Raw genomic sequence first — 16288 nt, 5'->3', positions numbered from 1 at the left:
GCGGAGCACTCTCACCACCTCAGTTGCATCCACCGCAAAGCCAGAGACACAGAACAAACAAGGACTCTGACAGAGAGGGGAAGGTGGTGGGAAGTGTGAATATGCAGAGCCCTCTCAAAGAACTCCAATTATGAGCAAGTAACCTTCATTTCTTTTTGAGTGGCTCTGCATATTGAGAAGCAGTGGTGAAAACTAACTTGGAGGCAGGAACAAAGTCCTAACTGAATAGAGACTGAAGCACCACTTTATCAAATCCAACATCTGCCATATAGGCGAAATCCAAAGGATAATGCTTCGTAATAGTGTGCACTGAAGTCCAGGTTCCAGCTCTGCAAATTTCAGCAGCTGGCACTTGCTTAAGACAAACAAAGGAAGTAGCTAGTGGAATGTGGTTGAATTGAAGCAAATATAGGAACTTTTGCTAGTGTGTAACTTTCATCAATACATTTTATCCATCGAGAGAAGAAGAAATTGTATAATCTATGTAGTTTTTAGCATAAGACACTAACAATCTAGAAGATATATGAAAATTTTACTCTTATCTAAACAACAAGCAAGGGACCTTCTGGCTTCCAAAGAGTGTAGCAGGACCAATTTCTCCTTATTAGAGTATGGTGGGGGAGAGGGGGTGGCAAATTAACTGTCTGATGTGAAAAAAAAATCAACCACCACTTTAGGTAAGAACTGGAGATCAAGTCTGAAAACTACCTTTGTCCTTATGAAGAGAAGTAAAAGGTGTATAAGCCATAAGAACATTCAGTTCACTCCCTCCCCAAGCCAACGTGATGACAATAATGAAAGCCATTTTGATCAATAAACAATAGAAAGAACACAGAGCCAAGGGTTGAAAGGGCTACTTCACCAGCATGGCTAACTGAACTATGAAAAAAAAAATCAATCTAACATCAACTAACGTCAGATGGCTGCCAAATGAACTTTTAACAATGAGTTAGATAATTCCTGAGATTTGAAGTACATTAAGAATTCAGAACACAAGGAACAGAAGCAGACATAAGGGAATCAGATTTTCCCTCATCCATGCCTGAAACCTGGGTCTACTTTAAGAATAACGGCTTCTACTAGACTGTTTTCTAGAGTTACTTAGCATGTCCTGCAAAAACAAAGAACATCACTGCTCAAGAGCAGACAGAGTCAAAGTCCAATTGCCAATGCCGACAGGTGAAGAAATTATGGATCTGTGTGAAAGATTCCTGCCCTCCTGCTGAAACAGCAGGTCTGGAGACAGTGTCAGACACATTAAGACTCCACCAGAGAATTGAAGGAGATCAATAAACCACTGTTGACATAGCCAAGCCAGGGCAATGATAATTATCTTTACCCTGTCCTAGTGTATCTAACCACCTTCTGAATCACTGGAGGGGGGAGCAGGGGGAAGGCATACATCAAGCCCTTTCCCCCCAGTGCAAGCAGGAAAGCATCTTACCAAGATAGTCCCTATCCACTCTGGAACAGAAGAGATCACGCTTTTTGTTGGACCATGTTCAAACAGCTTCACATCTGGTCAATTCCAGCTGGAGAATATGATAATTGACTGATCTGTTAGGTACCATTTGTGCATCTGAAAGCTGTCTTTGCTTAGATGATCTGCGACTACATTGTTTCCCCCTGCCAGATATAGGGCCACAGTAAAAATGTTGTGATGGATACACCAATCCCATGGGCTTAAAGCCTCTGCACACAGGAGAGTGGAATAAGCATTCTCTTGCTTGCTGTTGTAATACATCAGCCATACATTGTCTGTCACAATCCTCCCTTGTAGGTGAGAGAGGAAGTCTGAGGGCCAGATGAACCGCTGTCACTTCCAACACATTGATGTGCAGTGCAGTGCTCTCTCTTGCACATGCCCTTGAACTGTCATAAATGATTCACATGAGTCCCCCCCACACCTTGTTTGATGCATCTGAAATTACCCTGAGGGATGGCCTTGGGGGAAAGAACTGTACACCTCTGAGCACATTCTTTCTGACTGACCACCATTCTAGGAAAACTATGATGTTCTGAGGCATGGTGATCAACCTATAAAGGCTGTCCCAAACTGGTCTGTAGAGCTGAGACATCCAGTACTACATAGGCTTCATTCCTAGATGTGCAAATGGAGTCATGTAAGTACGGGATGCTATAAAGCAGTGGTTCCCAAACTTGTTCTGCTGCTTGGGCAGGGAAAGCTCCTGGTGGGCCAGGCCGGTTTGTTTACCTGCTGTGTCCGCCAGTTCAGCCAATCGCGGCTCTCACTGACCGCGGTTCGCTGCTGCAGGCCAATGAGGGCTGCTGGAAGCGGCGGTGAGTATGTCCCTCAGCCCGCGCTGCTTCCAGCGGCTCCCACTGGCCTGGAGCAGAGAACCGTGGACAATGGGAGCCACGATCGGCCAAACCTGCGGACATGGCTGGTAAACAAACCGTCCAATCCCAGCAGGGGCTTTCCCTGAACAAGCGGCAGAACAAGTTTGGGAACCACTGCTATAGAGCAACAAACAGAACCAAACCCTCCAGATGTACTTGTTCAAGACTATTCAATCTAGTATTAAACAAATTCTGTCATCTTTCTTCTGCATCAGAAAGTAACAGGAATAAAAAACCCAAATCCCTCTGGTATTTGCATGACCGCCTCTACTACTCCTATCAGAAGCAATTTTTCAACTTCTGCAAGAAGAATAGCCTCATTGGAAGGGTCCCTGAAGATTTAAAGGTAGAAGAAACTGGGGGGAAGGGTGAGTCTCAAAAGGTATGGCATAGCCCTTTCTACAATCTCTAAAACCCATTGGTCTGATGTAATTTGCCTCCATGCATTGATAAAGTGGGCTACTCTGTTTTGAAAGAAGAAGCTAGACCGAAACTGATTGGGTGTTCCTTGATTCTTAATTTTCTCATGAAAACTGAAGCTGATTGTTCCACAATGAAGATGATGACAAGGAAGTGGGCTTTTTAGATTTAGACCTTGGTTTGAAAGGCCTCTTACTACATTGATTCTGGAAGGCTACAGGTTGCTGGTATTGTTGAAGTCTTTGACTTGACAAAAAATAAAATAATGAAGACTGAGATAGGACTGCCTTTGGTACTAGAAATAAAATAGAGGGCCTTTTCCAAGCAGAGAAAATTAAATCCAGAGAGTGGGCTGTCAATCTCTTGTCCTTTAATTTTTCTAGTAATTTGTCTGCTTTTCACTAAAAAGGCTCTCCCCCCTCCTTGAAAAGGGAGCTCCTTCAACATAAGCCAAATGTCCAGAGCTAGAGAGGAGGAACAAAGCCAAGCTTGCCTCCTGATAGAGCAAATGATAATGTTCTGGCAGCAGGGTCCGAAGTGTCATGTAAGTCTTGTTAAAACAATGTCATCTTTTCCCATAAATGGAACTGTAGTGGGCCATGACTACCTGATAATTCGCCTATCTCCCCTTATGAATCAATCTTTTCCCCTCTCCTTATCAGATGGGGTGGAGTGTGATTGTCCAGATGCTGCCCTGTTACTGGCAGCAGCCACCACAGTGAATTAGGTATAGGATTTGTATGAAAACAGGAAAACCCCTCAGATGGTATCTGACACAACTTGTCAACCTTTTTGGAGGCAGGTTGACAAGAGGCAGTAACAGACCACACACATTTAGCCATCTGTAGCAAACCATCCAAAATGGGTAGAGATAGTCTACTCCTAAAAGTAGCACCAAGGATATCAAACAGCATGGGAGAAGTCTCCTCCATAGGCACTGCAGGCAGATTCAAAGTGGATGCCATACAGTACACCAAATCATGGAAGGGCAAAGTGTTTTCGAAAGAAAAGGAGGCTGAAGCCACTCCCACATGTTCATCTAGTGATAAATCAGGTTCACAGTCTGTTTCCATATGTTCCTGCTCAAAGAGGGCAGCTATGCCCACACATTCTTCCTCAGAAAGCATTTCGGGCATCATGGTCTGAAATGTCAACAGCCCCAGAGAAGTTGGATCAGAAGATCTCTGAACTGTTGGATACTTTGTAGACAAAATTTTACCTCTCCATCCACATGGAGGATAACTGACGAATTCCTGAGGTGGCCCTCAATAAAGCCATCAGTCCCAGGACCGCCAGTCTCCCCAGCAACTCGGATTCAAGAACATGTCTACAGGAGATAGATCAAAGGGTGATACAAAGCAAGCTATAGGTCTTTGCATTCCTCTGTCTCAGGGATTCTCAAATTTCATTGCTCCGCAACCTCCTTCTAACAAAAATTACTACACGACCCCAGAAGGGGGGACCGAAGCCAGAGCCCTCCTGAGCCCATCCAAAGCCCAAACCTCACCACCTCGGGTTGGGGGTCAAAGCCAAAGCCCAAGGGCTTCAGCCCCAGGCGGGGGAGACTGTAACCTGAGCCCCACCACCCAGGGCTGAAGCCCTTGGGCTTCGGCTTTGACCCTGGGCAGTGGGGCTCAGGTTTCAGCTTCCATCCTGGCAAGTCTAACGCCATCCCTGGTGACCCCATTAAAACAGGCTTGCAATCCACTTTGGGGTCCAAACCCACAGTATGAGAACCGCTGCTCTATCTTCCCCCTGGTACTGATCCAGGTCTGGATCAGAGAGAAAATGCACCAGAGATGACAATGAATCCAGAGGAAGGTCTGAGTATCCAGCTCTTTGTGGAGACCCTGTACGGGTCTCAGAAAGAGGAAGCATGCCACTTTCTGGCCTCTTCTTCTTAACAATAGATAAAGATGATGATGGATCTTAGAACCAGGGAAGCATGCCTCCTTTTAGAAATCTTGCATTTCACCCTCTGATCTGAAGCATGAACTGGAGCCAAAAAGTGAACTTGGGCTGCACGGTGACAGACCTTTCCAGAACCATGGATGTAGCTGGAACTGACACTGGAACCAAAGCAGGAACTGACAGCAAGTCCAAAGACTTGGACAACATCAGATCCAACATTATACACAAATCCATCTCCATTGCTACTGAAATTGGAGGTGAAACAGGTCTCTGCTCTGGAACCATATCAATCTTGTCAGAGTTGGACAGAATAGATCATTCTGATGCATGGGAAGTGGCACAGTCAACAGTGGCTACTTTGATCCTATGTAGCTTTTTTCAGTGCTACACCACTCAGAATTGAAGGTGCTGATGGCCCCAGTTCTGACACACTGATTGAAACCATCTTCCTGGATCCAGAAGTGGAAGTAGGAATTGACCTTGGTCTTACAGATGAGAGGGATCCATCAGGATCAGAAAGTTGCAAGCCATGAGGTATGGTATTGGTGAGGATGATCGAACTGTCGCTTGACCTCTCTTCCGGAACTAGGGTAGTCGGATCTGACCATGCAGCCCAGGTTTGGACATGTGTAGCCTCAGGAGCTTTACTGAGGAAGCCACAGGAATTGAATCCAGCCCCAACAGGGGTTTCAGTTTCTTGGAACCCTTCAGTCACTGGAACTCACAGGAGCCATGACTGGCCTCTGAGACCTTGGATCTGAGGACTGATCAGATCCAGAGAGTCTAGCCTTGAGAGCTTCCTGGAGAAGGACCTTCAAGTAAGTCTCCCTGTCCTTGCAGACTCTGGGACTAAAGGTTCAGCAAATCAAACATCGGGAAGCTGGGTGTCCTTCTCCCTTGCAGCTGAGCCTCCACATGTGGTCACGTCCTCTGCTTCAATTCCACTATAACCCGAAACGACAGAAAACATTAAATATACTAACAAGCTACCACTACCTTAAGAAGAAAAAGGCTTTGGCTCACAAACAGACTGAAGTTCATATCCATCCATCCATGAGGGGGTGAGGGTGCTGTAGGTGACACTGTTAGTAGGAGGTTCTACCAAAGGCAGCTAGGTACCCCATCAGTGGGAATGTGCAGGGCCACTTGAACTATCAGTAACTTACCCCCATTCCCTTAACAAAAGTTAGATCTTAATGCCTAAATAGTATGTGGTTGTTTCAAATCCAAACCAAATATTTTCTCATCTGGAAACATTTAGACTCTATAGCAGAGATTTTATTTTTAAATTAAGGCACTATAATACTTATAAGGGCAACCTTTGCAAAATGGGTCATTACCCTTGTCCATTTACATTATTAAAAAATAATTACTGCAAACTAAGATGGCTGTCTGCAAATAGATATTTTCTCTTGAAATGCAAGCAAGTATTTGACATGCCATAAAATGCAGTGGTTTAAAGTATATTTTATTTAACATTATAAAAAGGATATACATTTTAAAATTATCTGGAAAATATTCAGCACACTGTAATGTTCATGGTATAACAATGATTTCCTTTTACATCAGTAAGTTTTTTAAATGCTTCACAGAAACAATGTAAGCTGTTCCAGGAAACAAAATGATATACTGATCCACTTAACACAGGAACATATATGGTCAGAACAAGACAAGACTAAGTCATGAGATCTAGTTCTATTCCCACCTCTGACAGACTTGCTGGGTGACTTTGGACATGGCAACTTATTGTCTCAGTTTCTCCATCTATATAACTGGGAGAACTATAGCTATCTATCTGAAAAGGAGGCTGTGAATCTTAACCTTAACTTAATGCCTATTAAGTGCTTTGAGACCTTTGTACTTACAATCTCTCTCTCACTTTCTATCCAAATTATCATCATTGGCCAATAATTTATACTTAGGTTTCTAATTTCACATAGTCTACCCTGGGAGATGCTGGTTGCTGGGTACTTTTGGAAATAAGGCCATTGTCACATTTCAGGGTGCAATCCAGGCCAGTGAGAGGTTGTGTCACCGCCTGTAACCTCGGTGCCTCATAATGCTCTACTGTTGTAGCTCCCAAACTGGGCTTCTCACAAACAGCCTAACCAGGGTTGCCAACTTTCTGATTGCAGAAAACCTAACACCCTTGCCCTACCCCCTGCATCACGCTTTCTCAGTGGCCCTGTCCCTGCTCACTCCATCCCCCCTCCCTTCGTCACTCGCTCTCCCCCACCCTCACTCACTTTCAGTGGGTTGTGGCAGAGGGTTGGGGTGCAGGAGGGGGTGAGGGCTCCGGCTGGGGGGTGCGGAACCTGGGGTGCGGCCAGGAAATGAGGGGCTTGGGAGGGGGTTCCAGGCTGGGGCCAAAGGGTTTGAAGTGCAGGAGGGTGCTCAGGGCTGGGGCAGGGGTGTAGGACGGGGTGTGGGTTGCAGGCTCTGGGAGGAAATTTGGGTGCAGGAGGGCTGGGGGTTGAGGTGCAGGCTCCAGTCAGCACTTACCTCTCAGGTGGCTCCTGGAAGCGGCCAGCATGTCCCCCTCTGTCTCCTAGGCAGAGGCGCAGCCAGGCAGCTCAGTATGCTGCCCTGTCCCCAGGTGCCACCCCCGCAGTTCCCCTTGGTCAATGGGAGCTGCAAAGATGGCACTTGGAGCGGGGCAGTGAGCAGAGCCTCCCTGGCTGCCCCTGCATCTAGGGGCCACAGGGACATGCTGGCTGCTTCTATGAGTTGCAGGGAGCGTGCCTTAGCCCGGCGACACCACCAACTGGACTTTTAACAGATCAGTCAGCAGTGCTGACTGGAGCCACCAGGGTTCCTTTTTGACCGGGCGTTCCAGTCGAAAATCAGACGTCTGGCAACTCTAAATCTAACAGCATGCAGCTCACACACTGAGTGTCTGTGTATAGCTACAGACCTGGCCCAGCAGCAGTGACATCAGCTGCCTGTCAACAACACTCCAGTCACATTCTGGCTTTCGTAGCCTTGGTTACTACCTGCAGGGTGACCCCAACACACTCGTAGTCCTGAATTTTCCCAAAAAAGTGTGTTCTTCACTTTCCAGCCCTCTACTGTACAGTTCAGATATTAGAGGTCTATTGCCTCTGTAAGGGGTCAATATGCAACAGTTTGTTACTTCAACTGTTCAATTTAAACACAAAATTGGATTAGTTTTATTAAAAAATAAAACAAGTTTAACAACAAAGTGATTTTAAGTGAGTACAAGCATAAGATATTTGAGTCAGAAATGGTTAAAAGAGAAATAAAGATAAAATGCTTTTTAGTAGTTAAACATAACAAGCTAGACTTGGTTCAAGATAAAATCCTTACCAGTTTCCCAGCAACATTACTGACTAAATTCTCAGGTCAGGTATGCCTCAGAAATCAAGGGGCTAGTTCCTTGGTGTTCTTAGATGAGAGACTGATATAGTTTGGGGTGCTTTTTGCGCCTCGCTTTTATAGTCCAGTCACCTGTTGAAATGCATTTTCCTGAGGATTACCCCTAAATAAAGTTCATTCCAGCTGTGTGGACGGAGACATGGAGTCTCATGACGAAAACATTTCCATGTTGTTTGCTAAAATTCAGACTGATCTGTTCCTGCCCCTCCTTCATTGCCAAACAATAGTCACTTGACAGATGATGGGCAATCAACTTTGACACCTTGCTAGAGGAGCCAGTTTATCCTGTATATTTGAGAAACTGGTTTACCCATTCTCCAGACTTGCTGGTAAACACATGGTAATCAATTTCAGTTTATATTCATAACTCTTAATACATGTTTCATATATAACAAGAATATTGACGATCAGTGTGTTCTTAGATTTTAAATGATACCTCAATAAGACACATTTTGCACAAAGATTATTACAATAATTATGTAGAAAGAAAAGGAGTACTTGTGGCACCTTAGAGACTTACAAATTTATTTGAGCATAAGCTTTCCTGAGCTACAGCTCACTTCATCGGATGCCAGCCGCCCTTCCCACAGCCCCCATTGGCCTGGAGCAGCGAACCGCGGCCAGTGGGAGCCACGATCAGCCGAACCTGCGGACGCGGCAGGTAAACAAGCCCCTGAACAAGCGACAGACTGGCTTTGAGAACCACTGCTCTATACTACTTGATATGCAAAGGATATAAATCTTTCAGTTTTTAAAAACAATATAGTAGCAGCCTCACTTGAAAGTTAGAATTGTCATATGACTATGAAGTGCTATATAGCCTGTATCTTTGCTGCAATATTTGAAAATTAAAATCATCACTGTTGCCCATGAATTGATTTGACTTTTTTTTATTCTTAAAAGATTTGCAAAGGAAGAGTCCCTTTGGAAAGTGGGAAGGAAAGGACAGAGAAAATATCCTTATTATCAATTAAATTTTACCCATCACTGATACACAGTTTTCATATTAGACTGCCACAGCATATTAATACCAGTTATTCCTGAGGACATTCTGCACCAAAAAATTGAAAATTCTGCACACATTTTAAAATTCTGCAAGTTTTATTTGTCAATAAATAAATGCAGAGGCTCCAGCATGGCAGCAGGGAGCACAGGCCACTGGCTGTACGAAGGTGGGAGATCACCCTACTGCCTCCCCACCCCGAGGACACGGACTCAGTGGTGAGGCTGCACCCAACCCTGACACAGCACAAGGCCTGTGCCTGCCCGAGAAACACCCTGGGGCCATGCCCCTCTGCACCAGGTGCAGGGCAGATAGGCTCAACCAGGCAGAATCCACGTATGGAAGGGCTCAGTGTGGGGAATCCAGGTGTGGAGTGAGTGGAGTCTGTGTGAGACAATCTGGGTGCAGGCAGCTCAGTGGGAGGTCTAGTGGGGATCTGGATGCACAGAGGCTCTTGGGGCAGTTTCCAGGTACAGGGGCAATGGGACTCTGCAGGGGTTTCCAGGTGAAGGTTGTTGGGGCCCAGCCGAGGGGTCTGGGTTTGGGGGTCTCAGCGGGGGTGGAGGGTGTCTGCATGCTGGGGGAGTGGGGCTTGGTAGGGTGGGAGTGTGGGTGCAGCTAGTTGGCAGTCAGTGGCATGGGGGTCTGGATGTGGGGGCTCAGGGTGGTGCAGGGGGTAGGGCATCAGGGTGGGGGTTTGAGTGCAGGGAGCTCAGTAAGGGTGGTCTGGGTACAGATGTGAGGGTCTGGAAGCAGGGGGTCTGGGTGCAGGGAGGCTCCAGATGCAGGGGTTGAGGTTTAGCAGGGTGGGGTTTCGGTATGGAGGGCTAGGAGGTTCTGGATGTACCAGGTGAGGCTTGGCAGGGATGTCTGGGTATGGAAGGTCTGGATGCATGGGGGTTGCGCGGATGGAGGAAGCAGCTCCCCACACAGTGACCCCCCACACCCATAGGAGTGATGGGGGCAGGAAGCAGGAGAGGATGCTGAGCTTGGTTTCTGAGGGTGGGTCTGACACAGCCCTGGCCACTCCTTGCAGGGGAAGAGGAAGTCCCATTCTCTCCTGCCTCCAGCCCGGTCAGGACTAGCAGCTGTTCCCAGCTCAGGGTAGGAGTATCTGGCTGGGGTGTCCCTAGCCCCATGGTGATTTACCTCTCTGCCAGCTGCTCTGGGTGCCTAAAACGTTGTACCTGTGCTGCTAGGGAGTGGTGCATGATTGCTCTTGCCGCGTCCTTTTATGTTCCTGTCAGAAAGTCATTTTTCTGTGGGAAGCAAAGAAATCTGCAGGGGACATGAATTCTGTGCAGGGGCAGTATTCCCCCAGGAGTAAACAGTGTAAGAATAAGGCAGGGAGAAAATTAGGTAAAGGATTTAAAAATCCATTAATAGTATTGCTTGCATTCAATGCACTTTAATATTACAAGTTACTATAGTATTAGTAGTTCTTACATAGAGTATATTTCTCAAGGATTATCAATATATACCTCCATATAATCTCCGTTAATTTCACAGAGGTGGAACAAACATCTATAAAAGCAGAGGTGATTTTATCTCTTCAGTATAATATTATGCTGACAGTGTTATTGTTCATACCAACACAATACCCTTCAAACAAAGTTTATAGCCGTACATTAACAAGAGGAGAACCAAACTGTTTAAACAGGATATTTATTACAAAAAATTTCCTCATTACTGTGTAGATCAACTACCATTAGCTTCAATCTAACATTTGTTTTTCCATTCTGCACTTCTACAGGATCCACCTTAAAGGACTTACTGGGACGGCGGGCAAAATAAGTAGCATCAGCCAACCAGGAAATGATTTTAGCACAAAGGATGCAGACAATGACAAATGTATTTGCAAATGTTCACAAATGCTAACAGGAGGTAGGAATGGTTTTCTGTTTCTCAATCTTCCTATTTTTATTGGCAGTAAAACAGTCCATGAGGTAAATAGATGGTAATTTTGACGTATTAAATCCTGACTAGTGACAAAGTCCAAAACTCACGATTGGAAATGCTAGTTCAGTGAGTTCAAATTTACTATTTTACCGTTTCAGACAGCTCAGCTAAAGTAAAAATGAGAGGAGTTAAAATCGGGGGGGTGGGGGGGAGGGGCGGGAAAATAGGCCATCATTCTCTCACAACTGGTGCAACAAGGCATGGTATTGTGAAACTGGTATGAGTGGAAGACAGCACAGTGCGCTTCTAAATAGCATGGGAAAGTAGCCCAATGGTCAAAATGCCCCCAAAACAAATCAGAAATCATCTTTTAAATCAACAAAATAGTTTTTAATTGTTTAATTAGGCACAAGAAATCTCTAGTGTTCCTGTGGGAACTAAGCATTTTATAGGCTCTTTAAAAGCATGACAATTAGAATGTAGTTGTCATGAAAGAATACATTTCAGTAATATAAAACATTACTTTTTTCCATATTTAAATATAATTTGAAGTGAGAATACATTTACTCAAAGCATACCAAAATTATTATGTAGGTGGATAAATTCTGGAACAATTTTGTTCACAGGTTTATTGACATTACATTTTAGATTGTTTCTGTATCTGAAAGCAGGTTTAACTTCCTCTATAATTCTGCAATCCAGTCACACTTTCTGTAATTTAAATGTTGCTTAAGAGATAAAGAGAGTCACACTCAATTTACAAAGCAGTGATCTGCTTTCTGACTGTATAGATTGCAAGTCTGAAGGCAGTTTAAATTTATCCAAAGGGAGAACTGGATTATTGCCTTGGAAAACATAGCACTCATATTACCATCAGTATAATAAAAGTGTAAAAATATTGTTTTTACTAATAAAAATAAAGTTTCCCTATTCCTTACTAATAACTCAGGACAACAAGCGAAATTTGAAGAAAAAGATGTGAAACTGAATAAGTTCAACTACTTTTTTCTCATCATTCCTTTATACAGAGTTTCAGTACTGAGGGGCTTAGAAATAATGCACATCTTTACAGACTTTAAGCACTGAAGCAAGCTGAATTCACTGCAAGGGAAGCAATTTTCATTTAAGTAGAAATGTAGGATTTAAAAGTGGAAAATTATATAGTCTTGAGAGAAGGGAGAAGGAAAAAGAGAAAGATACAATATCATGATTATCGTCTTCAAGCCAGATTCTGCCCTTAGATCTGTCACCATCAACCTCTGAAATATGTCGTAAGTTAAGCTTTTGATGAGTTGATTGAAGCCCTCTCCCTTAACTTACAACCACATCCCATAAAATGCTACAACTCTTACAGCCAAATTTTGTAGTGCCTATTCCTCAAGTATGTTACTCTGCTATATACATTTCATCATGGTTAAAGTTAGCAAGGAGGAGAGACCTGAAGGCACACAATTGAAAACTAGGTATTTTAATATTCCTATATTTTTTCTAGTTTCAGGACCAGGACGCTGTAAGGTATTTGTATATACAATTTTGAAAACTACACTGATAATTTCATTATTTCAGATCTTTGTTTGTTTTCTGTTCTTACAGGCTGGTGGTTTGATGCATGTGGTCCCTCCAACTTGAATGGAATGTACTATCCATTGCGGCAGAACACCAACAAATTTAATGGTATTAAGTGGTATTACTGGAAAGGATCAGGCTACTCTCTCAAAGCCACAACTATGATGATCCGACCAGCAGATTTCTAAATGCCCTTTGCATTGTATATGAATTGTGTATTGTATAGTCTTCAAAGACTACATTTGCCAAACATTTAAACTCACAGCTACAATGTGTCATTTTCCAGCCCAGAAAACATGCACTAGTATTCCGAAGGGATCAATTTGTTCCAATTCTTGAATTGTGATAGTCTTCATCAGTTCAAGCTCACATTACTCAACTAGACACAGCAAAGTCTAAAACATGAAATAATCTGTGTAACAATGATTTTGGCAGAAAGACTGAGTTTAAAGGCTGTCCAAGAAACTGTCAGACAATTTAAGGACTTTGTTTTCTTGATCGTTTATGTTCTGTGTGTTAGTAAATAACTGGAACTGTGAAAAATATCTAAAAACTTAGTTTTAGAAATGCGCCTTTGTGCTCATCACTGAACTTTAATAAAACATTAATATAAAACTCTCCTAACTTGCAATCTAAATCTAGAACTATTTTTCTATCCCATACCTTGTTTGTAGTTTATGTACATAAAACTATATAGTGCCTTGTAATTAGCTCATTGTCATAATTAAAGGATACATTCCTTTGCAAAGGTTTCTAAATAACGTTTAGACTTATTTGGGGCTTTTCTTGCAGTCCACATTAGTTTATTTAACACTCTTAGGAGAAATAGCATCTCCATTTAAGTGCTTTGCATTTATTCTTGGAAAATACTGTGTATAATTGATCACTATTTTAAGGGTTTTTTTAAACTATCAGATGTTGTACTTATTGCCGTTGATATTTTAAAGTACAAACAATCCTGCCAATTATAGTATACTATCGTGTGTTTTATTACATTTTCTATGAAGATTGCACTTTTTCCCCTTTCTAATTGTTTAATGTATAACAACTGAGAATTAAGTATTACATAATGCTGTTGCCTCACTTAAACATCAGACAACTGCTGTTCTCCATGCAATTAAATATCACCTGGTGATGTTTGTTTAGACCCTTTGTGAAAAATAAGCTAACTTTAATAACTTCTTTAAAACCAATCTGCTCTTTTATGGAAAAAAGGTCATGTTATTTCTTAAGATAAATGTTATTACATTTTAGAAAGAGAAAGAAGAGAAACCTAAAAATATCCTATGGTCAGACAGTTTTTCTGTGTGGGAAATAGCTGCATGAGACTCAGACAATTCTGAGTGTGGTGATAATCTAGGCCTCAATGTAGATCTTTAAGTGAATAAATGGCTTTATTTGGTGATTTTTCCCAATGTTTATTGTAACAATATGCTGAAAAAGTATGTATTATAGAGTATTGACAGAAATGCTAAAATTAAGGTTCAGAAGACACTTCTCTTCTAAACCCTTTCAATGTTTTATAGAAGTCACACCAAAAAAATAACTTCTGGGTCGAAATTTCTCATGCTTGGTATCAGCCCCAACACGACAATTTTAGAAATTTTTCATTGACCGCTATTGAACTTTGAGTTCCAAAAGAGAAACAAAAAAGCATGTTTCCGGTACAGAAAATTTTTCTAGATTTTTCTGAGGCTCAGATAACAAAACGTGTTAAAGTATTTTTATCTTTTCTATATGCACATTACATCAGTAATTGTGACTGATGTTGGGAAATGAGTTAAGAAGAACCATATTGTTGTAAATCAACTGCTCTCAAAAAGTTACCCAAGTTACTTGCTTTCAGTGGCAAAAACAGACTGCTGTACTGGTAGCAAGTAATGTATCAGAATTAGTCAAGGAGAATAGAGGCAAAATATACATTATGAGACTTATAAAAATAATACTTCATAGTGTTTTATATGAACCCCATGAATTAAAAGTTAATTGAGTTGCCCTAACAATTATATTCTGCCTATTATGTAAAATACTTAAGACCGTTATTTAAAATGTAATATTACTTCTATCAAGCTTATGACATTCTTCTTCAAACATACTAAGTCAAAAGATTACTTTGTAAATCACTTCCATAAAACGACTGTCTCACAATGCAATGATACTTTATTCCCCATTTTTAATTCAATAGATCACCAAAACACTCATAATACTTTTATCCATATGAAGAAATACAAAAGATATCCTCAACTTCTGAAAGATTTAGGTCATTACCCACAGCAACAATCCATTCTTTAAAAGTGCTCATTAAGGAACCTCTTGGTATCAGACAGCACAACAATGGGTACAGTATGAATGACTGGTCAGTCATTAAATAAAAACCATGCTTCTTTGTCCTCAACTATAATCTTCAGTTTGTCTAAGGAAAGTACAGGGACAATATCAGATGATGAAACTAATGCTGATTTAAGGTTTAATTATTTTTTCCTATTAGGAATTGAGTTGCTTGAGTCAGATCTGTAAAATATGAATTCTTGTTTCATAATATTGTTAAAAATTATCTGTTGAGTTGCTCAAAATTTTCAGCACATCTAACAAGCAGACATTGCTGGTCTAGTTTGATTTTCCAATACTCTCAATCATTACCAGGGTATTAACCTTGATCATTACCCCAACCAAAGTCTTAAAATCATCATTCTGTAATTACCAACTCTAATTTTATTTGAAAACTCTGTAGTTTTTTTAAAATCAAACCTTAATGTTTAGACAGGGCCAATCCACAATATTTTGGCACTTGAGGCAGGGAGCTCAAATGACACGCCCATGCTCCCTCGCTTGGGACAAAACTTTGAAAGTCTCAATTCTGCCTCTTCCTGTTCTACTCCTCTCATGGTACTGCTCTGCTAAAGTACCCCAATAAAGGAGAACTAACAACTTAAAACGCCTTGTTCAAAAATTTTAAGTAACACTTAACTTTCAAACGCCTGAACAGCAGATGTAACTTTTCTTGTCTGCATAGTAAACACTGGCATTTTTATCTGTTTGAATAATCAAAGTGGTGCTTTCCATGCCTTCTTGGTTGCAAAGATTTGAACTGCTTCCTGCTGAAGGTCCACAGTCTGGGCCAGCTCATGCTCTATTGAAATTGTTGCAAGGCCGACCAGCCTCTCCTGTGTCATCGTGGAGCGTAGATATGTTTTTAACAACTTCAGCTTGGAGAAACTGCGTTCTCCACCGGCAACTGTTACAGGAAGTGTTAGAAGTATGCGCACAGCAACAAAAGCATTTGGAAAGAGGGTGGTCATCTTATTTGTGCACTTATATTCCAGAACAGCCTTTGGAGTTGATCCTGCTGAAATGTATCTTGAAAGGGCTTTCAGTTCATCACCTAAATCACTCACATCAATATCGCGCATGTCATCATGTGTCAACACTGTCTCTAGTGCTCTGCTTCTGGTGTAGGTCTTCGTCAGGTAGCGAGGAGTTTTGGAATATCATACAACAGCCCAAATATACTGCATGTTCCTTGAGCTGCATGAAAAGTTCTTCAACTGGCTGTATTACATAATCCAGCACCTGGTTAAAGAATTCAACTTTGAATTGTTGTTTGGGGTCTCTTATGGGATTATCCCATGCCTCATAATCAAAATGTCGTCTTCTTCTTCGGTGACTCTTGTATTCTTGAATGGGTGGGAAAATAGCTTCCGTGTGAAGTTCCTGTGCCAACTTCTGTGCACT

The 16288-nt window shown here is 42.2% G+C and overlaps 2 protein-coding genes across 7 annotated transcripts in view; one reads left to right on the top strand and one right to left on the bottom strand.

Moving 5' to 3' along the window:
* Positions 1-13961, top strand: part of ANGPT2 (angiopoietin 2) — a 71974-nt gene extending 58013 nt beyond the window's left edge. For both annotated transcript variants that reach the window (XM_048845303.2, XM_048845302.2), the window contains exons 8-9: positions 10845-10975; positions 12584-13961. In XM_048845303.2, the coding sequence (XP_048701260.1) occupies positions 10845-10975; positions 12584-12744 (292 nt within the window). In that variant the 3' untranslated portion in view covers positions 12745-13961. The remainder of the gene's footprint in view (positions 1-10844; positions 10976-12583) is intronic.
* The window catches only part of MCPH1 (microcephalin 1), a 231741-nt gene that overhangs the window by 111613 nt on the left and 103840 nt on the right, over positions 1-16288 (bottom strand). The window lies entirely within an intron of this gene.

This window comes from Caretta caretta, chromosome 3 (genome assembly GCF_965140235.1).
Source record: "Caretta caretta isolate rCarCar2 chromosome 3, rCarCar1.hap1, whole genome shotgun sequence".
NCBI lineage: Eukaryota > Metazoa > Chordata > Testudines > Cheloniidae > Caretta > Caretta caretta.
The sequence above is the reverse complement of the archived record's forward strand: the minus strand, read 5'-3'. Positions and strand labels throughout refer to the sequence as shown.